This window comes from Aptenodytes patagonicus, chromosome Z, assembly GCF_965638725.1.
Source record: "Aptenodytes patagonicus chromosome Z, bAptPat1.pri.cur, whole genome shotgun sequence".
Taxonomy (NCBI): Eukaryota; Metazoa; Chordata; class Aves; order Sphenisciformes; family Spheniscidae; genus Aptenodytes; species Aptenodytes patagonicus.
In genome coordinates this window covers 32,498,875-32,520,612 of record NC_134982.1, presented here as the reverse complement: position 1 = coordinate 32,520,612, position 21,738 = coordinate 32,498,875, and the positions used below count along the sequence as shown (strand labels likewise).

Below are 21,738 nucleotides of genomic sequence, written 5' to 3'. Positions count from 1 at the left end.
GCTGCGGCGGGACAGAGGGCTCCACCGCTAACAGGCCGGTGCCCTCCACCGGCGACCGCCGCCGAGGGCTTCCCGGCCTCGGTTCTGTGGCGGGACGCACGCCCGGGCCTGCAAGGCGAGAAGCGACCGCCGCCGACGCGCGGGACAACAGGCAGCGCCTATCGCGGACACCAACGGCCGGGGGCGGGGGCGGAGCCGGCGGCGAGGCGGCCCTGCCCACCCACGTGACTCGCCGGGGTCACGCCCCCCGCCCTCTGGCCTCGCCGTACACAGCCGAGGAGGAGGCCGGGGCGCTTTTTGACCCTCGTCCGTTTCCGTATCGCGCGTCTGCGCGGCGGAGCTCGCGCCGGCAGCTGGGGCTGAGCGCGCGGCCCATGGAGCGGAGCGCGGCGGCGGCCGTATGGCGGCTCCGCGCGACCGGTGGCCACCGGGACCGCGACCGACGCCACCCGCCGCCGCGGGAGGACGGCGACCGCGACGTGGGCGGGAAGAAGCGGGGCGGGCCGCGGCGGCGGCTGCTGCCGCTGCCAGAGGCGCGGGGGGCGCCGCTGGTGCTGCTGTACCTGCTGGGGCTGCGGGCGCTGGTGCACGTCTCGCACCGGCAGCTGCTGAGCCAGCCGGCCGCCGCCGGGCCCCGCGACTTCAGCGCCCCCCGCGCTAGGTACGGCGGGCAGGGCGGGGCGGGGCGGGGTGGGGGCTGCCCCTCCTGCCCGGGGCGGCGGAGAGCCGTGAGACCTTCCCGTGTCACGCCAGCCGCGCCGCGGGGCAGAGTCCGCCCGGGGTTACCCCGAGGGCGACGGTAGCGGCGATGGCCGTTTGCTTTCCGCAGGGGGCCCCGGCGGGAGGCTCGCGTTGGCGGCCTGGTTCTGACTCCGAGCGGGCGCACGGACGAGCCCGGCTCTGCCGCGTCCAGTTAGAGGTGCCGGTGCAGCGGGTGTGCGCTCTGGGAGTCCCGCCGGCTGGCGAAGCCGGTGTGGGCCTCTCCCGTCGGTTGCTGGGTTACTGTCCTCTGTAGAGTGGTTGTGTCTCTCCCTGCCCTGGCAAGAACTCGGAGCTCGCTCGGACGCTTGCAGAACGTAGGTAAAAATATTGTCAGGGCTCCAGTTCTTGTATTGGCTGCCTCTTAAAGGTGCTATTTTGGGCTATTTTGATCAAACAATGCATCCTCCACAGTTTAATTCTCGTAGTATTGTAAAGGACTTAGTGTCTGGGAAAGTTTCTTCGTAAATTTTTAGTTGGTGTAAATCTTGCTAAGAGTGTGCTTATTCAGACAGTCAGGGAAGAGCATGTGTGCATATGCAGAACCTTGCTAAAGAGAAAATCTTTAGCTTCTCCATTCACCCTTTTGTTTCTTCTTGGATTGATATGTTCAAACCAGGAAACCAGTGGTTTGATTTAATACCGTGATAGATAGGATGAGGAGCCCTGAGTAAAGATCGGTACTATATGCCCATTACTGTAATGATCTTTGGCATCTTGACTACAGTTACCATCTAACTGGCTTTAGTCTCTTCCACTTACTTTGAGTTTTGAAATAGAACAACGTACAAAGATACTACAGTTGTAGATAAGTTACATAGTAAATGTTGAACGTGTTGATCTTGAATGTGTAATTTATCTCTTACAGGGGATATCTTGACAACATAACAGCAATTGGGCCCAGAACAGTTGGAAGTCCAGAAAATGAAGTTCTTGCAGTTAACTACCTCTTAGAACAAATTAGGGCAATAGAAAGAGAAAGCACAGATGCTCACAAGATATCTGTAGACATACAGAGGCCCACAGGCTCCTTCAGCATTGACTTTTTAGGAGGCTTTACTAGTTACTATGCAAACATAACCAATGTCGTAGTGAAGCTGGAACCCCGAAATGGAGCTCAGCATGCAGTGTTATCCAATTGTCACTTTGATTCCGTACCAAATACCCCGGGTAGGTCCACATGTTCATTCTGCGTTTCTGTATATTACATGAGCCACAGGGCTTGGCTCGCTGTCTTCTCATACCAAGTAGCCTTATAGCCACATGCTAGAATACTGCATGTGTCAACTAGTCTGCTTGATTTCAGTGAGATTCAGTATTTAGAGTGACAGGTTGGTCCTATTAAAGTCAGGATTTCAGTCTTGCTTTCTGGTAGGCAGCAAATTACAGATACTGTATTTAGACTTCTAGAAAGTTTGGTTGTATCTGCCTTCCTTGTAATTCACTGCTTATGCATGTAGTTCATGTGCTGCTTCCACCTGTCATTCAGATCTTTCCATACTTCTGCACTGATTTAATCCTGGCTTTCCTTTCACAGGACGCTTTGCGCCAGAGACTGTTCCCAACCCCCACTAACCAGTCTCTGTTTTCCCCTCCCTTTGCTGGTATTGTACTTTATCTCAAATTTTTAGTGTGATATCCTTAAGCTAGGCCACATTTTTTTTTCTTTCTGCATTCAGAGCTTCTGTCTCAAAAGACTGTAGTGATCAAAGATTAAGGTACTGTTGCCTTGGTAGCGTGTACATCTCTCTCGCTGCTACTTTCACTGTCACTGTTGCATACTCTCTTCTTATTGTCCCTCTGCATTTTTATAAATCTAATCATGTTAAATAATTATTGTAGCAAGGGTGTAAACAGCTTTGTAAATACATGGTTTTGACAGTGCCAGGAAGGTAGGGAACTGAAAACCATACCGAAACATTTGTTGTAACACTCAGCCACAGGTGTGTGGCTGTTACTGCAGTTGAAAAATACCTACAGATTTCAGTCGCCAGCAGCACAGCTTTTACTGAAGTTTCTTCATTTATACCCCACATGATATTTTATTTTGGGGGGTAAACCTTCTGTTCTTTAGCACATGCAAATAGTCTTCATTATTGAGAAAACAGTTGAGTATTAGCTAGAGAAACAAAGTACTTGCCATACTCTTTGTGCCTTTTTTCTGTCCACAAATAGTATACAGAACTTCTCTTTCTCTTCAATCATATTTAGGCAAGATGAGTTTCCAAATAAAGCTTAATAACTGCATGATTATTATACATGCTCTGTGATTTTTAGGAACTGCAGAGATGCTAATTACTGTATTTATAGTCTAAATATGTCTGCCTAGACTTAGAAAGAATACTTCACAAGCATAATACAATGATTATTGAAAACTGTCTTTAAATTGATGCTCTGTGAAAACTGTGTGTCCGCTTCTATGGGTTGTAACACAAGATTATGACTACATCAGTTACTTTCTTTACAGTTACTTAGTGAAGTATTTCGCCAACCTTTCACAGAGGTGCCAAAAAATATTAGTGATTTGTATAGCATTATACAGAAATGTGTGGAGGAGCTAGAAATCGGCCAGTATGCTTGCCCTTAATCACAAAGCAGCCTAGTCCTTTACCACAACAGTGAGGAACTGCTCTGTCTTTCATTTTCTTAGTGTGAAACTTGCACATGACCTAAGCAAGAACCTTTTGTTTTCTGTTCTGTATTTCTGTAAGTTACTTGCTTACAGCTTTTTTCATTACCAAAAATGTGTTATTTAACTAGAATCAGCAGGACTCAGTGATCAATGAGTAATATATTTGAAAAACAGATAATATATATTTGAAAAACAGATAATAAAACATAATCTGCTCTTGATGCTTATGCATACAAAATGAGTAAAGCAAAACTGGGTAAACCATTAGTGCTTCAATGTTACAAAGCTTGATTTCCTTGTGAAGGAAAAACATAAACTGTAAACTCCTGAAACATGTCTTTTGTTCTAATGGTACTAATTTTCAGTTTATGGCGTATTTGATTCTTTTCTAATAAACTTGAAGGCAGAAACATCCTTGAAATTATCATTGCAGGTGTAGCTGATAATGTGGTTTTCTTAGGTTACTGATATTTGCCATAAAATCTGTTTTAACCTGTGGTCAGTTTTGCTGTAGATGAAGTATTTGAGGATGATACTTTCTCTGTGAGCTTGTGTCATAGTCTGTGGCCACATGGCTGCTTTAATCAGATGTAAATCTGTATGTCTGTTGAAATCAGTAACTTTTCTTTTTCTTAGCTTCACAGCGCGACAGATTATTAATCTCGCTGAAAACTATAATCACTTCTCTGCTGAGTTTTCAACACTGCATAAGTTAGATAGAAGAATTCAGTGTGGCTAAGAGTAGACTACTGATAAATTTGGGTAGCAATACAATCAGGGCTTTAAATCAGATATTTTTGGGGGGCTTTCCAAAAAGCTTTTGGCAGAACAAGGCATTAATGTCTGAGAAATAGATTAGAAAACAGTGTATCGGAAAGATTTTGGTTTTATTTATTTATTTATTCTAAAGTACCTCCCTACAATAAGCTAAGGCTAAAATTTAGACTGAGATTTGTGTTTGTATCGGGAATATGCCCTTTTCACGGAAGGGGCAGATATGTCTAAATTTTGCCAAGTTACAAGCTTTGGAAAAGCTGCTTTTTTAATGTGTAAATTAAACAGTTTTAGCGGCTGATGAGTCTGCCCTAATAGCATGCTGAGGCCTGACCACACTGTCGTTGTCATCTCAATGCGTGTCGGCATCATATATGCAACCCAGGCCTAAAGGAATGAGGTTAAATTTCTCTGTTTGCTCCCAAATTTTATTGATTAGAGTGGGGTAGGGAGATGCTACAGCTTGCACCAAAGTGAGGGAAATGGGGCAATGGGAGACCTTGGCTAAAAGATGGATGCTTAATCAAGATAAAAAAATGGCAGGGCATGGGAGGAGGTGAGAGGAAGTGTAATTGTAGCAGTGTAGAATGCTTTAAGGTGACTTGTGTGGGAATGTTTAGTTTTTGAAATTTGAGTATGCTGTAAGTGGAAATTATGTCCTTGTTTATTCATGGTGTTATTAGAAAAATAGATAATGATCACTTTGCTTGCTTAGTAGCCTGGTTAGTCTACTTTTTTTGTACAGTAGTATTGGATCTGATATCTTGTACTTCACTTGCTCAACTTTTGAACATTATTTTTCTTTCTGCTCTTGCTTTTAACTAGTATAGACACAGGGTACAAGCAGTAGCAGAAAATATACTAAAGCTTGACATAATTGTACCTCAGTTAGATTAAGTGACTGAGATAGCATAAATCTTTTTTCTTCTCTGGTCTTTGTTGCAATTCTGTGTGTTTGTTGTAAACCGTACTATTCTGCTGATTATTTTAAGGTGCCAGTGATGATGCTGTTAGCTGCGCAGTGATGCTTGAAATACTTAACACGCTTTCAAAATCATCAGAGCCCCTGCAGCATGCTGTCATATTCTTATTTAATGGTGCGGAAGAAAATATTTTGCAGGTGAGAATATGCCAGAATTATAAAATACACATCAAAGCTGTGTATTAAGACTCTGACGAAGGAAAGAGTAACTGCAGATATGGCTTGTATTTAATCTGTTGAAATATTAGTTAAATGCCAGTCTTAACATTCTGAGGAAAATGTATTTGATTTCAAAGGGAAAAATATACTTAGATTAAGAATATTGCCCATATTAATTTAGAAGACTTGGACTATCTGCATCTCTTTGTGTTGTAAGTGATCTGGCTGCCTTGTCCAATCTTGAGTTATCATACGTGATGGAAAATAACATTTAGGCTGGTCTGGAAGATACTTGATCTATCTTTTTTTTGTTTTCCCATCAAGGCTAGTCACGGCTTCATTACACAACATGAGTGGGCCAAGTCAATTAGAGCTTTTATTAACCTGGAGGCAGCAGGTGTAGGAGGAAAAGAACTTGTTTTTCAAACAGGTATGAGCTTGCATTGTGTCCAGTTTCTACACTAGGATAACTTGATAATAAACAATGTAGACTTGAAGGAGTATTGAAAGTGATGCATAAGCAAAAGACAGGAGAACCTCTGTGCCTCTTTCCCAACCCTGTGCAGCAAATAAGTTGCACTCCATCTTTAGATACACGTAGGCTAAAGCACTGCCACAGAAGTTGCCTCATAGGTGGGAAGCCTGTGTAGAACAGAATTACAGAAGTTGTATTTCCCTTTTACACCAAGGTAATAAGGAGAACACCAGATTTGGGTATCTTGTATATCTTGCGTACTCATACTTTCATATGCTTTATTTAATTTTCACAGCAGTTCCTTCAAAATCTTTGCAGGGCAATGTTGGCATTAGAACTCCCATCTGCTGCTCAGGAAGCAGCAAAACTTCTGTGTTTTGTAGGCTACGGTTAAACTTCTGCTCCATCCTAGTTGGACCGCAGACTTCCTTCTACTGCTGGAGCTGCTTAATTGTTTACTTGCATTGAATGCTTTAGTAGAGAGGCTTTTCTCTAAACAACAATTTTGAGGTGTGATACATAGATGATAAATTGGAAACTCTGCTAAAAGTTGTGACTTCTTCATTAGTGCTGGGTCTTTTTTGGGAGATGGCTTATGTACTCTGCCACTGAACACTCAAGGCATCAGTGGGTTTTTTTCCTCCCAAGTGTAAATAATTCTTTCTCTCAATGTGAGTCATTCAGCCAACACAAATGCACTTAGTGTATACTCTGTGGGGCCACGGTGTTAAAACTCTAGCGAGTTCCTTGCACTATTTATTTATTACCATAAAGATACATACCTTAATGGAAGTTCAGAAAGTATTTGTTGTGAACTTTCTGCTCATCTTTTGTTAGGACCTGAGAATCCTTGGTTGGTACAAGCATACGTAGTTGCAGCCAAACATCCCTTTGCCTCTGTGGTGGCACAGGAAATATTTCAGAGTGGTATTATCCCAGCAGATACAGACTTCCGTATCTACAGGGACTTTGGCAATGTTCCAGGTATGTTATCAGAAGACATGTCAATGTGCATCATGCAACCATTTATCTTAAGTTTATAACAAGGAGGCTGTTCTGCAGCTCACTGTATGAAGGTCCTCAAATTTGTGTTGACTTTCAGTTCGGGAGCAAATTTTCCTGCTTTTTTTTTTAAGGCAAGAACATTTAGATTTGGTTTGTTGTGTAGGTTGTTAAGGATGTTTTTTGGAGGCTGCTGTTTTCCAGAAAGAAACTACATGGTAGAAAAGTTTCCTGAAAATCAGGAAAACACTCAGGAATTAACAGTACACTATTAAATATTCTGGTTTGAAACATTTTGGTATTGATGCTAACAACCTGCTTGCAGGAATGAGATGTCTGTACCTAATGGAGAAAGCAAAATAATCTTTTTTAAAGATAGTGACTTAGTAATTAATGCATTTTCATTACTTTTTTTTTTTTGTCATAATCAAGCACAGGACAGCAGTTTTTGGTTTTGCTAATCTGTTTACAGTTTGCTATCCATTCTGCAGAGAATGACCAGTGGGGAAAAATGTGGAACACACAATGCAAACACAATTCAAAGGAGTGTAAACTGTAAAATCTTTGCTGTCTGGCACAGGTTGTCATTGGAGTTGCTTTCAAGAAAAGTGTTTCCAAATTGATTCTTAGAACAAAACATGTTGGCATATTCTGAATGGTTCCAAAGTACACTTCTAGCCTGAAAATAAAGTAGCTGATTTTGTACAATGTGTTCTTTATCTGTTCAGAATCGTACCTGGATCATAAATGGTAAATGAGTTCTCACTGACCTCTGTTTTTCCTAAACAAATAGAAATTAAATAATTGAGTTAAAGAACTAGTTTGGTCCTCTTTGTCCACTGGTAGAATAGAGGTCTGATTTGTTAAACCTCTGCAAAATTGTGAGGATTCAGATTGCAGACAGCAGCTTTTTGCATATGCAGCTGAGGGGGGGGTGTTTGGGATACACTGAATGTATAATTAATCTTTTTTTTAAAAATATTTTTTTATTTTTACAAATTATTTTGACTTTTAAATTAAGAGTTTTCAGACTGGCTATTAGAAAAGCTGTTTACAAATTAGAAGTAAAATGAACACACCTCGTATTTTGAGAAGGTGTTCCTATAGTCCCACACTGCTGCTTTTTATTACTTTTCAGCATGGATCTCTATTGATGTTTTACTGGTAAATGTTTGGAAAACACCTTGTACGTCTTTCCTGAAGCTGAGATGATGAAGAATTTTCATGTTTCTCCAGTAGAGATCAGTTTGTGTACAGATGTCATGCAAATCAACACATTAGAAAGGACAGATATTTTAAAATGTTTTTAAAGTGTCCTTTTTTAAATACACATGGAATCCCAGTTAGTCTTCCTTCTACAAAGCAGACTATTTTGTTCATCTAAGGATAGTGAGTGGGCTACAAAGTAGAGCAACGTTTTGTGTGAAATACATCTGAGGCTTTCACATGTTTGTTTTGAGGTTTTAGGTTTACATAATTTCAAACATGCTTTTTCTCTCTCTGTAGGAATAGATTTGGCTTTTATTGAAAATGGCTACATTTATCATACAGAATATGACACATCAGACAGAATTTTAACAGATTCCATTCAGAGAGCAGGTTGGTATTTCAAGAATTCAGTAATTTACTAAAGAGTAGTGTTGTAGCTGTTTTTCATTTTGCTGTAAGACTACCATCGCAAGAAATTCATAATTTTAATTACACATTTAGAACATGCTAGACAGGTTCTGAAGAACAAAGAATTAGCTGAATGCATGTCTTCAAAATACAAAGGAAATATGTTTGGTCAACTTGGGAAGATAAACTTATCAGCATCCAGTGATGTTGATTTGAAAGTAACTGTGCAATCTAATTAAGGTTATAATCTAGCCATTGATACCTGGTTGTTCAGCATTCTGCGTTCCTTTTCTCTCGGTAAGTCCCCTTATTGATTAATGTTCATCATGAGAAGCTTACGGTTAATTGGTGGCATAGAGACTGATTTGCCAACAGAGGTTTTTCTTTTAGAATGGATCTCAGTCAAACTTTTATGGTAGCACACAGACTGTGGATAAACAGGATTTATTTTCTACTAACAGCTTGTGCTCATAGCAGGCTATTTGACAGACTGCAGTAAAGAAAATTACAGTAAGACCTTTAGTTTCCCTGGAAAAACCTAAATGTCTCCAGGATTTTGACTATTTCCCTCTTTAAGCTTATACAGAAGCCAACTTAGATGACCAGCATGAATAAGAGTTTTAAACATTTTCTTGTGCGAATGCAGTTGCAAGACAGAAAGTAACACTTCGAAATTCCTGTTGGAAAGATGATTTTACTGGTCATGGTGGTTATGTAGAACATCTCTTGCTAAACGTGTCGCAGCTAAAAAAAAAAAAAAGACAAACTTTTCAGCCAGTCAGCACTTTTACAGGTCAAGCAAAAGCAAAATGAAAGTTGAAAACAATTGTTCTCCTTTGATTACATGTTTTGGCTGTACTGTGGGAAAGGAAAAGGTGGTCGGTACCTATAGGCTACAAAGGAAAATAGCCTCCTTGTCCCCTACCTTACAGTCATCTAGGGAAAGAAAGGCAGGTAATTCATAGTCATTGAAACATGGAGGGTTACTAGTGGCAAGGAGAAGAGGAGGAAGATTAGGAAATTACACACTCTTCTATGGGTTAGCCTTGAAGTCCAGTGCTTTAATATCAGACCTGAAGAAGGGCTTATGGGCTGAAAGCTTGACTACTCCCTTCATTGCAACGGTGTTTAAATACACGAAGCTTCCCAAGTATACTTACTTTAGTGACAGCTGTATAGATTAACTCATGAAAATACTATGCTGTGCGTACCATCGAATACCTATTTCAGAATAATCAGTTGTATATTCATGTCTTTATTGAGGATATTTCAATACAGTTTTATTTTTAAGAACACATATTTAAAAGAATGCTGTGTACTAATTTATCAACCCTGATGTAGTTATGTTGTATATCTGCTTTTTTTGATAGGTGACAATATTCTAGCTGTCCTAAAATACCTAGCAACATCAGATAAGTTGGCTAAATCTTTTGAGTATCGACATGGAAATGTTGTGTTCTTTGATGTACTTGGTTTATTTGTCCTGGCTTATCCTGCTCGTGTTGGCACCATCATGAACTACATTACAGCAGCAATTGCTTTTCTTTACTTAAGCAAAAAAGTATTACAGCCCAGAACCAGAGGTAAGTGTAATTCTTCAAACAAACAAACAAATCAATCACATTACTCTTTAATGAATAGCAATTAGTAGATGAAGTGTTCAGGCAATTAAGGCATCTTTTTAGATAAACTTCAGAAATAAATTTTAAGTGTGCAGCATGCCATAGGAGTTGCTTTGTGTTTGAATCTCTCAACTGTGAATAATTGTGATGAAGAGAGACTATGACAGGCCTATATGTCTAGCATTTATGAATCATGATTATGTCTCTTATCCTTTCATGAAGATTAAAATTAAGTCTTTTAAAGATCTGAAAATAGGGAAAAAAAATAAAATTTGCTTAGTATCTATATAAACTCGTTGTTCTGTTAGCACAGGTAGGCTTCAGAATCATGTTTCTTTAACACCTGTCCACAGGCAGGAGCAAATAAGAAAACAACAAATGGGGAAAAAGGTAACAAAGCTTAATAAAGGGTGTAAAACAACTTAAATCTTCTATTTAGACCTTTTCAGGTATGTGTAGGAACATACCTGTGTTAAAAAACAAACAAACAAAAAAAACCCAAACAAAACAAACACCCCCCCCACCTCCCCCAAAATCCAGCAAACGTTTTTGGAGTAAGAAAAAGTTACAAGAAAAGCAACTCAATTTTTTTTTTTTTTTTTAAATACTTTATATATGGTAGAGTGGCTCCACTGGTTCCCTAGAGAAATTTTTACGATCAGGAACATGGTAATCTGCAAAATACACTAGTACTCTGGGAATAAATCTTGCAGTGGGGAAGACTGCAAAAAGACTGCAAAGAAATAGGCTAAGTGATTTAGACCATGCTGTTAAGAAATCTTCAGAGTGAATTCCTCATGCAGTTTTATTTTGGTCATTAAAGCAATTACACTGTGGGGTAATTACAATCTTGATGATAGTCTGCAATAGAATACATGGCTGTTGAATGAAACTTTTTTCTTCTTCATAGCTATTCATAACCTGAAGAAATTCTTTACCGCGTTCAGCTTAACACTGATAAGTTGGGTCTGCACACTGGTGACAGTCCTTATAGTGGCAGTGTTCATCTCTGTCATTGGACGGTCTCTTTCTTGGTACACCCATTTCTATGTTTCTGTGTTTCTGTATGGCACTGCAGCTGCAGCTAAGCTTATTCTTGTGCATACGCTAGCCAAGAAGTTCTTCTACAAGGTAAGCTTGACTTCGTTGCTAATGTTGAAGGGTAACGTAGTGTTTAATTTGTGGAAGACTTAATTTTTGAGTTGATTAAAAAGATGCAAAAAGTTTTCTGTATTGGACAGAAGTATTTAAAATGTTGCTGTAAAAAATGCTTCATCTAAGCATAGGGGTTGCTCTGCTAAGTCAGAGGGTTAAGACCTTCGTGATTTAAGGCTTTCTTGTTGCTAATGACCTTTAGGAGCTGCTTCAGAAAAAAAGGCAAAAGCCTAGTAGAACACAGTATAAAGTGTGCCATCACTTCATTGATAAGAGAGCAGAGGAACAGCTGGAGAATTTGGGGGTTTTGTTACCTTTCAGTGTTCTTAATAATTACAGAATTGACATATATACTCAAATGTTCTTTGAATCTTACCAGATTCTTGCCTTTGAATGTACTTGTATGACAGGTTCCCTAAATTTAATAATTTATTTTGGTACAGTACCACCTTATGTATCTTTTAATATTTTTATTCTTTATTTAATCTAATTCATCATTTACATTTTGTTGTGAAACTTGGAATTCCAGTTCTCTTTGTTTTATTCTGTCCTTTTATTATGCGTGTTTTGGTGATGTCATTTGTATTCATAACCTTCTAAGCAAACAATACGATTTTTTTTTTTCAGATGGTTCATATGAGAGCTTTTTTTTTACATCTATCAGAATTTATAGTTCTGTCATGCCCTCTTCTAATACAGTAATCTGTGCTGCACAGAGCTTTCTAAATGAAGCTGTTGTAAAAATTTGAGTAGTCACCCTTCCCTCTATGATTATTCTGATCATTAGTTGTTTTGACCACAGCTGGAGATGTGATCCTCACCCCTGCAAGGCTTGGTGACGATTTGGTCTGTGTTACCTTTCTGTTGCTGTCATTTGTCATGATCACTGTCTATCTACCTTTTTTGCTTAGAATTCTTTTTTATGGACTAACCAACATGATTTAACATGCATAATAATGTCATAATTATAGCTCATAACAATCCCATATGTTTAGATGATAGTTTAATGTTGTTTTTTTTTTTTTAATTAAAAACACCTCAAGGCACCACCTCAAGGCCCTATTTATCTGACAGATGATGCTCTTCCAGGGCTGAAGTCGACTACTCGAGCCTGTTAGGCTTAGGTTTTAGGCGCAGTGATATTTAGTCATTCAGCTTGCTGTTACTTATCTTCTCAGCCATTTGCACAAGCTTTGGGCAAGGCAATTCAGGAAACCGAAGTTGTAAGCATAATCCAGCTTCATCCAAGTATTTGAAAAAGTTTTAAGAACTTACTGAAATTTGGTTGCATGGAAAGTTCTGGGTGGATCCATCATGTCTTTATCTGGAAGTGGGTTTTTTAATTGTTTGGGGAAGGGAAGTGTTAACTGGTATATGTATGTTAACAAATACATGTATGTAGTGGTGTCCTTTTGTGGAAAAGGTGACCCATTTATAAAACAGATGCAATGTTAACATTTTCTAGTCTTTCAGAAGAGCTGATGGGAGAGCATACTGTCACTAACTGTTCAGCTGTTCCAGGCTCTGGATCTACTTCTTGCCTGCTGATTGTCTGATCAGCAGATCAGCCAGCTTGATATCATGAGTCTCTTAATTTTCTTGCATGCTGTAGCTTGCAGTACACCATACAGTTTATGCTGCCTCTGTAACTTACATTGTACTTAGAGTTGCATAAAAATTTTGGAAGCTAATCTCTGACTTGGCTATCACAGGCAATGCCTGGGTGTTTTCTGTTAGTGGCTCAAGAACCTGTGAATTAATAAGCTTTTTGTTTTGAAATAGGTTTGGCAACTTGTATCTTCTTCCTCCCCCTCCTTTTTTTTTTTTTTTTTTTTTTTCTTCTCAGCCTAAAACTGAACGAGGTGCTTTCTGGTAGCCATTGTTCATGCAAGCAGTCCTACTTGCTATTAGCAGGATTGACAATTAAGAATCTTGCACTACAAACACTGCAGCATTGCCCATGTAACTTAAAAAAAACCCTACAAAAACAAACCACATTTTTGATGGTTAAACTTCCTTCTTTTCTGAAAACGTATCTGGTATCATCTGACCCATGCATGTCTTTTCTTCAAAACAAATAATATCATTAAAAAAGCAGACTTCTGAAGTGAGAGCTGTGGCATTACATATAAAGGCACCAGTATAATATTTGTGCACTAATAATAGTGCTTGTATAAGAAGTGTATTAACAGCTGCTGTTCAAAAACAAGTTTAGAATCTCAGGAGATACAGGTAATTTTTTCACGCATAAGTACTATATAACTTTTTTTAGATGCTTCACAAATACCAATGCTTTTTATAAAAAAGCCCTATTTGCCTGTGTACCTGAAACATTAGCCTTCCATATTCTTGGTATTGTCATTTGTACATTCCCTTCCTCCCTCCAGCCCAGCCCATGTAATCTCTTTTTCAAGCTATGTCAGAGCAGATTTAAAAAATAAAAGTATACTGTCATGGATAACTCTAAATGGTTAAGAGAATGGTGAGATGATGCTTGTCAAAATTGCTTTGTCCAAGGAAAACAATTATATACAAGAAATAAAGATTTTTCTTTGTGTTCTCATGACATGTGATACATGGAATATGCTTAGTAATGAGTGTATTTGCTTTTTTTGCTACAGAATATGAATGAGCAGTACCTGGGAGATATTTTTTTTGATGCCTCATTGATGATTTGGTCTATAGCATTGGCTGTGATTACTCAGATGGGCCTTTGTTCAGCATTCATTTGTACGTTATGGGTAGCATTTCCTTTACTCACTAAGCTGATGATCCATAAAGAATTCAGCCAAAAAGGTATGAGTTTTGAGGGGGGGAGGTTGTAGTTCGAAACATCTACCCCTACTATTGTATATTGAGTGTGTTCCTCCAGACTCTATTATTTAAGCAAAAGAAATCCCAAACTTTGAACTTGAACAGTCAAAGTAACCATGTAACATTTCTGTAACAAGAAAAAAGTGTTCTTAAACTAAAGACGGTTTGAAAGTATGGACAAGCTCTTTAAAAAAAAAAAAAAAAAAATACACTGAAAAACATCCTGTGTCTCAGGCTAAGAAGAACAATACTATGCGGGATTATTAATAAGTGATCAGATACTTCGATGGACAGTAAAGCTTGTTAAAAATATTGCAATATTTAAACAGTGTTTGGGACAGAACACCTGTTTACATTTTTTTTGTAATACAAGAATAGTTTTGTGGTGCTTTTGAAAGAGTTATATTGACATTGACTATGCAAAATGAGATCCCCTTTCCATATCCATGTCAGGGATGAGGACCAGTATTGTGTATTGGGCCTTGCAGCAGTATATGGATTTATTAGTAAAGGCTGTGTGTTTATGTCTTTTTAAGCTTTTACGGTTTTTTGTCTTTTGGTTTTTTTTTCTGTCCCCTACAGGTGCCTCAATGAAGTTTGTCATGATGTACATGCTGGGAATGTTTGTTCCCTATTTGTATATGATGTATCTTAGTTGGACTGTATTTGAAATGTTTACGCCTATCATGGGACGAAGTGGTTCAGAAATTCTACCAGATGTGGTGTTGGCAGGATTTATTGTGGTCATCACTATGATTCTGTCATCCTATTTCGTAAGCAGAATTTGTAAATGTTGTTTAAAACTTAAACTTTCTCTAGAGTTTAGAATCAATGTTTTTCTAAATTAATACTTGAAGGTAATGATAATTTGACAATATCTTAAATGTTACAGGAGACTTCTAGAAAACGTCAAAGATTCCATGTTTTGCGTTAGTCAAAGAAAAGTCATTGAAGCAGGGGTTACAAAAATATATCTGCTCTATGATGATGTAATAAAGATTGGTGTAAAATATGCAATTTAATGCCGGAGTTTGAACAGGCATTCGTTTTAGGTGAAGTATAGTATGTGGCTGAACAATACACGTAGTACACTTCAAAAAAAATTCTCAGGGTTTTTTTTTTCTGCTGCCCTTGCTACAAAGATCCTAAGTTTTTGTTGGCAGATATTTTAAAAAATAGGAAATTTTTGAAAGGTCCGGGAAGTACTCTCTTCCTTTTGGTTTTAAATACTGAGATTACAAAGAAGTGTCTTGTGTCAGGTTGTACTTGCAATGATACCTTTTTAATGTACTTTCAGTTCCATAATTGGATGTTAGAGTTATATGAATAGTGTCTTATTTCTTAAGTCTTGCAGTTTTATAACTCGGCTGTCTTTTTATTCTCTAGATTAACTTCATTTACCTTGTCAAAAGTACAAAAACGACGCTAATAACTTTAACTACTGTGTTTGTAGTCACTCTGATTCTCGTTTGTAGTGGAATCTTCTTTCCTTACAGTTCTGATGCAGCTAATCCAAAGCCTAAGCGAGTTTTCCTCCAGGTAAGAAAAGTCTTGCATATCATATTGCCTTTGTTGGTTGCAAGAGTGTTTGGGTTTTTTCAAAGTTTAACCACCCCCTGCCCCAAAAAGAGTAACCTTCCCTTTCTTGCTTGATTTAAAAGCTCTAATGATTATTCCTGGAGTTGAAAGAACTGCTAATGTTTCCCTTGTTCAATCTCTGTGTACAGTTCATCTGTGTCAGAAGAGCAGGGTTTTTTAGGGGGTTTTAAGTGGGAGAGTTGAGTAAACAATGATAACTTAAAAAGTGAACATGATAGGAGATGAGCAAATACTTACTGGCACAGTCATCTTCTAAATGTAGGTGTTTTTATGGTATGTTTCTTTTATCTGAGTAATTCTCTCTCTATATATATATTCATAAATAGTCAGATATGTGTTCAGTGCAGACTGAAAATGCAGTAGACCTTAAGGATTGACATGGAGGATATTTCAGAATCACTTCTGGATCTTGTGAACTGCACAGGCTCCATCATCTTTCTGTGTATCTTCTTTCTTTTTTCCTTCTTCTAGCACACGAGCAGAAGATTTCATGATCTAGATGGAAATATGGTTAAAAGTGACTCTGGTATATGGATTAATGGATTTGATTATAATGGAATATCTCACATAACTCCCCATGTACCTGAAATCAATGACACCATTAGAACTCCATGTGAGGAGCAGGCTCCTTTCTGTGGCCTCCCTTGGATTCTGCCAGTGCATTTCATGTTCCGGTTGGTGTGAACGCTGCTTCTCTTGAGCACTTACTGCCAAAGCACATTGGTCATTTATGCAGTCTCGCTTATGTAAGGGAAGAAAAAGTAAGGCTAATCTTGGTCTGAAAGTAAGTAATCCTTCCACTTCAGAAGACACTTAAACTTCTGTCTAGATGCAGTGTCTTCTGCCAGAATCTCTGCAAGAGATTGCTGGATCTGCTGCAGGAGCTGTAGAAGTTGATGTGTAGAAAATGGGTGTCAGCACCAGTGGAGAAAAAGGTGAAGGGGAGGCCTTCTAAAGGGTAGTTAAGAGTAGGAGTATATATGCCTCTTCCCTTCTTCCCCCGCTCACCCCAGGCGACAGCAGAGGAAGTCTCGAGTAGCTGGTCTCCACAGAAGAAAGCTAGCTGCTGTGACTATTTCTCATACCCCAAGAATCTTGTGAGCAAAAGTCTTAACAGTTTGAAGATGCAAATATTCTTACTTATTTTATTGTTTTGTAAATGAAGGCAGATGAAGGTAATGAATGAACACACTGGTGACTACTTTTCTATTAATATGCCCTTTAAATATTTGTCCGGCTACAAGCTGCTAAATTTACCTGCCTTCTGCTAGAATCAGTAGCTTTTGAATATTTCACTTAGTAACAGCACAGTCAGCTACACTATACAAAAACTTCTTCTTAGCTTCTCATATTTAGTACCTCTGAGTGTTGCATTGAGAATAACTGAAAACTTTCCCTCCCCCCCCCCCAGGAAGAACTGGTATCTTCCTGCTCCAGAAATTTTTCCAAGAAGCCCCATTCACTTTAAAGTTCTGTCCAAGGAGCTGATGCCCTGGAACTCCATGAGGTTAAGCTTTGAAGTATCTGGTGAGTGACTGAAGCTTCTGGTTTGTGATTTGTGTATTTTTATGCCCATAATAAATCAGGGTTTGACTCCAGTACTGCAGGTTCTAGTGCCATTCCCAAGATAGTGAGCTTTGTGAGATTAGCATGAATTAATTTAGTTTCATAACACACTAGAAGCTGTGGGTGTTGTGTTGCAGTTGTTATTTGGGGGACTGATAACCTTGTCTATTTTGAGTAAGCCTTGATCTTTTTTATAGCAAGTCCTTTCTTAAAGTCCATTTTATAGCTCTTCCCCTCTCCTACATCATCTCATTTATCTCACTGCTTATAATTGAAGCTTCTTCTGTAGAGAAGACAGTTATATTCATGTTTTGGAAGACATGAAGAGTAATGCACAGATAACATGCTACTATATAGGAAAACAGATGGTTGTTCTACCTCCACCTGTTGATATATCTGGATACATATCCCTGTCTCTGCAGGTCCAAGTCACATGTCTCTGTATGTTCGGCCACATGAAGGGTCAGCTCTGTCCACCTGGTCTTTCGGGGATGGTATGCCAGTTGCTAGCTTAGGAGGAGACTACTTTGTGTTTTACTCCCACGGGCTGCAGGCTACACCGTGGCACTTCTGGGTAGAACTGACGGTGAGTATGCCGCTGCTGGAAACCCAGCGATCCCTTGGTCTGCCCTGTTGTCACCATTTCTGCATTCTTATGTGAAAAATGTCATAACTTTCTTAAGCTTTGCTTTATTTGATAGATCCTAATTCTAGCTTCCCTCTTTTAATTTGTCCCTCAACTTTATATATCAGCTCACATATATTTCTGATGCGTAGTCCACTAACTTGCCAAACAGCCAAAGGGAGAATATTTTCCGTGTCTCCATGGTCTTAGGTCGTTAAGTTTAGATTTCTCCAATCTTAAACTTACAGTTCTTAAGCTTCACCTTTATTACTGGTATTTCAGAGTTCTTTTTCCTATTGTGACTACTTTCCTTTTAATGTATTTTGTTTGCTTGGTTTTGGGAAATTACAGGGAGTCCTTGGTGGGAAACTTACCTGCCTTGAAGCTGAAGAGAGTTGTAAAAAGCTTTGCTTTGTAAATTCTTTTACATTATTTTCGGTTGGAAGCAAGGCTTCCAGCCTTGCTGTTCCAGTGGGATTTCTGATGCCCTCACCAGCCACCCCCCCGTTAACATGCCAGTGAAGAACTTTTTCCAGATCTGTATGTTTTTATTATAGGTTTAACAGTGTCTTATTCTTTGAGTAAATATTACGAGAAAGTCTCTTGTTCCTTCCTGGATCAGGCAGTCTAAACACTTAACCAAATAATCCTCTGAGGGTACTTGATAAAGGCAGACAGGAATCTGCAGCGTGACAAGCTTTGATAGTGGCAAAGCTAGACAGAAAAGGCTTTTCATCTAAGGATTCACAATAGAAGGATCAGTATAAATGCTATGTTTGAGTCCATGTCTTAATTTGTCAGCAAAACCAACAGATAGAAATGTTGAAGTTAAAGCATGTGCAAGCTACGTAACATGTCAGAGGCACTGTGATCTAAATACCTAGTTGCAAGGTCAATTCAAATTGAACTCATCATGTAATCAGACTGATACGTTTGAAGATAGGAAGTGTTTTAACATACAGGACAAAGAGCTGCAGGATTAAGTCTGTAGAAGAGTACATCTGGATTGATGTTATGTTTAAAAGCCATAAACAATCGAAGACTCTGTTGCCCTTTTCTCACTTTCAGGCCCCAGAAAAGCATTCGGATGGAATAGTCTCCCTCGCCATAGCAGCACATTACTTTTTTGGGGAAGATCAAAAGTCACCTCAACTCTATGCCTTACTGGAGAGGTTTCCAAACTGGACGTTTTCTTCTGGTTGGTCCTGCACTTACGACCTTTTTGTCTTTTAACGTTGACAGTAATGCAGCGCTAATAGGGTAATCTCTCTGATGCAGAATGCTGTTGTAGCAAACACGTTCTAACAAGATGCCAGAGACTTTCACAAGAATTTGAAGTACTTTGGCGACAAATGGTGTTTCTTTGGCAGTTTGACTATTTAAGGACTACTGCTTTCTTGGGGATATAGTGATACTTCGTGTCAATGTGAATACAGTTCACCTTGGTTCTTCCACTGAAATGGCAGTTTGACTTAGTGGCTTTCTTAAAATGAAAATTGCATTTGAGGACGCAACGCTAGCATAATATGATGGCAATTGTAATGAAAGGGCCTCGTGAAATCATTTTGATGTTATGCAAAATATAACCGTACTTCATGCACATGTGGGGACTATCACCTACCAACCTTATCCGTCCTATTTAAGTAAGATCTTCAGCTGAAAGGTACTTGTTCACATGGGGGGGCAGAGGTGGCAAAGTCCTAAACATTACTTCTGTCACTGGATGCTGTGATGCTTAATTCTGTATGTTGCATTCCCAGTCCTTGGCAAACGCACAATGCAGAAAAATTGATATTATGATGGAATGTGGTAATTATTTATCTAGATTATCTTTTCCAAATAATATGTTTCTGTTAAAAACTTAGTTCCTACCCTTTTGCCTGTCTCTTCAGTGTTAAAACTTGAGTGGGTAAGTTTGACCTAACGATCATCTTGTAGTTTTGTTCTTGTTGGGATCTTTCCGTATCAGCATATAAGCATGTGACTTGCTCTTTTGTATGCAAGAGTGCTAAGTCCCCACTCCTTGATAGGGATGTTTTATAATTAATCTACTCTAAATTTCAGGTTATCTTCTAATTTATTAGAATTGGCTAATTTTTGGTATCTCCTCTGGAGAGACTCGGTAATACATTTAACTGTTTCTTAAAATACAGTTTGCTTTCCATAAGGAAAAATACCAAGAAGAGTCATCTTTTTAAAGGTGTCTAGTATCTCTGGATTGCTCGTTTTATTTCCACAGGATGGGTTTTATAAATGACTGTGAGTGATTTAGAACATATTCCAGTTTTAATTGACAAGCTTTGAGTTCAGAAGCCACTAACCTCTTTGGGTTTTTGTACTCTTAGTTTTTTTTCAGTGCAGTCTAATAGTTAATGTTAGTTTCTGAAATTCAAAGAACTCTGTGTACCTGAAGAAACTTCTTCATGCTTTTTTCCAAACTATATATAAAACATTCTGTGACATCAATACCATGCTACAAATTGTACAGGTTAGTATCTTGTTCATCTCATGAGTAATGCCAAATCACATGCAAAGCAGATTTTGTGCATGCATCATCATTTCGAGTAAAAACATGCTAGTACTGGGAGGTTTGCAGGGCATGTGAAAGAAAATTTTGTGACACTTTGTGTGAGCTGTGATGGAGAGCAGCTCCCCAATCAGGTATTTTTCCTTCAAATTGTTCTGTAGTTTTGTATGTTCTGTAGTTCTGTACAATACTGGCAAGAACCGGTTTAATTTGTTGCAAGGTACATTCGTAAAGATTGTCAACTGACTCATGGAGGTTTAATTACTGTAATTATAACAAACTGGCCATCAGTATCTTAAAACCACTGGGTCTTTCTACATTAACATGTGCTTTAATCATCACTCACTTGATTGTATCTGATTGAAACTACAATCCCTATATTATGCATTTATTACTTTTTTAAAAAAAGTGCTATTAATGATTTGAAAAACAGAGTTTTAGTTCATAACACTTGTCTTGAATCTCAACAAATGTTTTGTACTGTACTCTAGCTGATGCACAGCTAGTTAACTAAAGCTGCACTGATATTTACAGTCTTCCTCAGTTTTGATTTTTATCTTGTGTTTTGCCTCTGATTTAAAGTTTGAAAAAGTGCTGTGTGAAGAATTCGTACTGGGAGCCAAAAACATAAAAATGCCTGTTAACAATTTCTGCAACTTCAGTGAAGCAATAACTTTGCTAACTCAGGATTTGACCTTTGTTAAATAATTTAATTATGAGGGATGTCTAGTTTGTTGTAAATTTCTGCCTTTGTGAATAAAAGCGAAACTTAATCAGTGAAACTTGATTTTTCAGCATGATTAAAGGCATATTTGAGTTGGTTTTATTCATTGCATTAATGTTTTATTTAAGCTTGGGGTAGAAATACTGCTAAGTGATGTTGGAGTTAGAGCTATGTGGAAGATAAGCATGGCCAAAGAATGTAAAAAATTATCTGGGCAATGTTAAAATGAGGGCCCTGGCTGGTTGCCTGGAGAGGAAGGTTCTTCTTGAAACAAGATGTGGTATGGAAGAGTCACTGGTAGCAAAGCTAAGTATTCTTTGCAAAACTGATAGTTGAGAGCAAATTTATTGTTGATCACAGGTAGAAAAACAGGATGGAAAATTTTGCTAACTGTTTCAGTGTCCATCTGCTTCCCCATTCAGTACAAGCAGATTAGTCTTCTGCTACTGTGGTTTATTATTTCTCATAAAAAGTATTGTGTGTCTTATTCTGTGAAATACACAAAAAGCAAGCAGCTGGTAATTTTAAGGGTAGAAGAGCATCGAAGTAGAAACAGTCTTTATTCTTAGTGGGGGCAGTAAGCAGCTAGCTGATCAGAATTCCCCTATGTTTATCTGAAACAATTTACATGCACAGCCTTTTCTAAATTGCTTCACTCTTCCTTAATGCTAGAGTTCTTCCATGACTTTTGATCGCTTTGAGAATC

At 38.8% G+C, this 21,738-nt stretch overlaps 1 protein-coding gene across 1 annotated transcript; it reads left to right on the top strand.

Moving 5' to 3' along the window:
* The first annotated feature begins 292 nt into the window (after positions 1-292).
* ERMP1 (endoplasmic reticulum metallopeptidase 1) lies at positions 293-21,134 on the top strand. The gene is made up of 15 exons (XM_076361919.1): positions 293-661; positions 1,628-1,929; positions 5,158-5,285; positions 5,631-5,736; positions 6,619-6,765; positions 8,290-8,382; positions 9,771-9,983; positions 10,933-11,153; positions 13,799-13,973; positions 14,574-14,764; positions 15,378-15,530; positions 16,062-16,264; positions 17,002-17,117; positions 17,579-17,742; positions 18,850-21,134. Exons 1-15 carry the CDS (start codon positions 375-377, stop codon positions 19,012-19,014), a joined length of 2,664 nt encoding a protein of 887 aa, XP_076218034.1. The 5' UTR covers positions 293-374; the 3' UTR covers positions 19,015-21,134.
* The last annotated feature ends 604 nt before the right edge of the window (positions 21,135-21,738 follow it).

Coding starts and splice junctions, on each gene's coding strand:
- ERMP1 (XM_076361919.1), top strand. CDS start 375: ATGGAGCGGAGCGCGGCGGCGGCCGTATGGCGGCTCCGCGCGACCGGT. Junction 1,930..5,157: donor TTCCGTACCAAATACCCCGG/GTAGGTCCACAT, acceptor GATTATTTTAAG/GTGCCAGTGATGATGCTGTT. Junction 17,743..18,849: donor ACTTCTGGGTAGAACTGACG/GTGAGTATGCCG, acceptor TCTCACTTTCAG/GCCCCAGAAAAGCATTCGGA.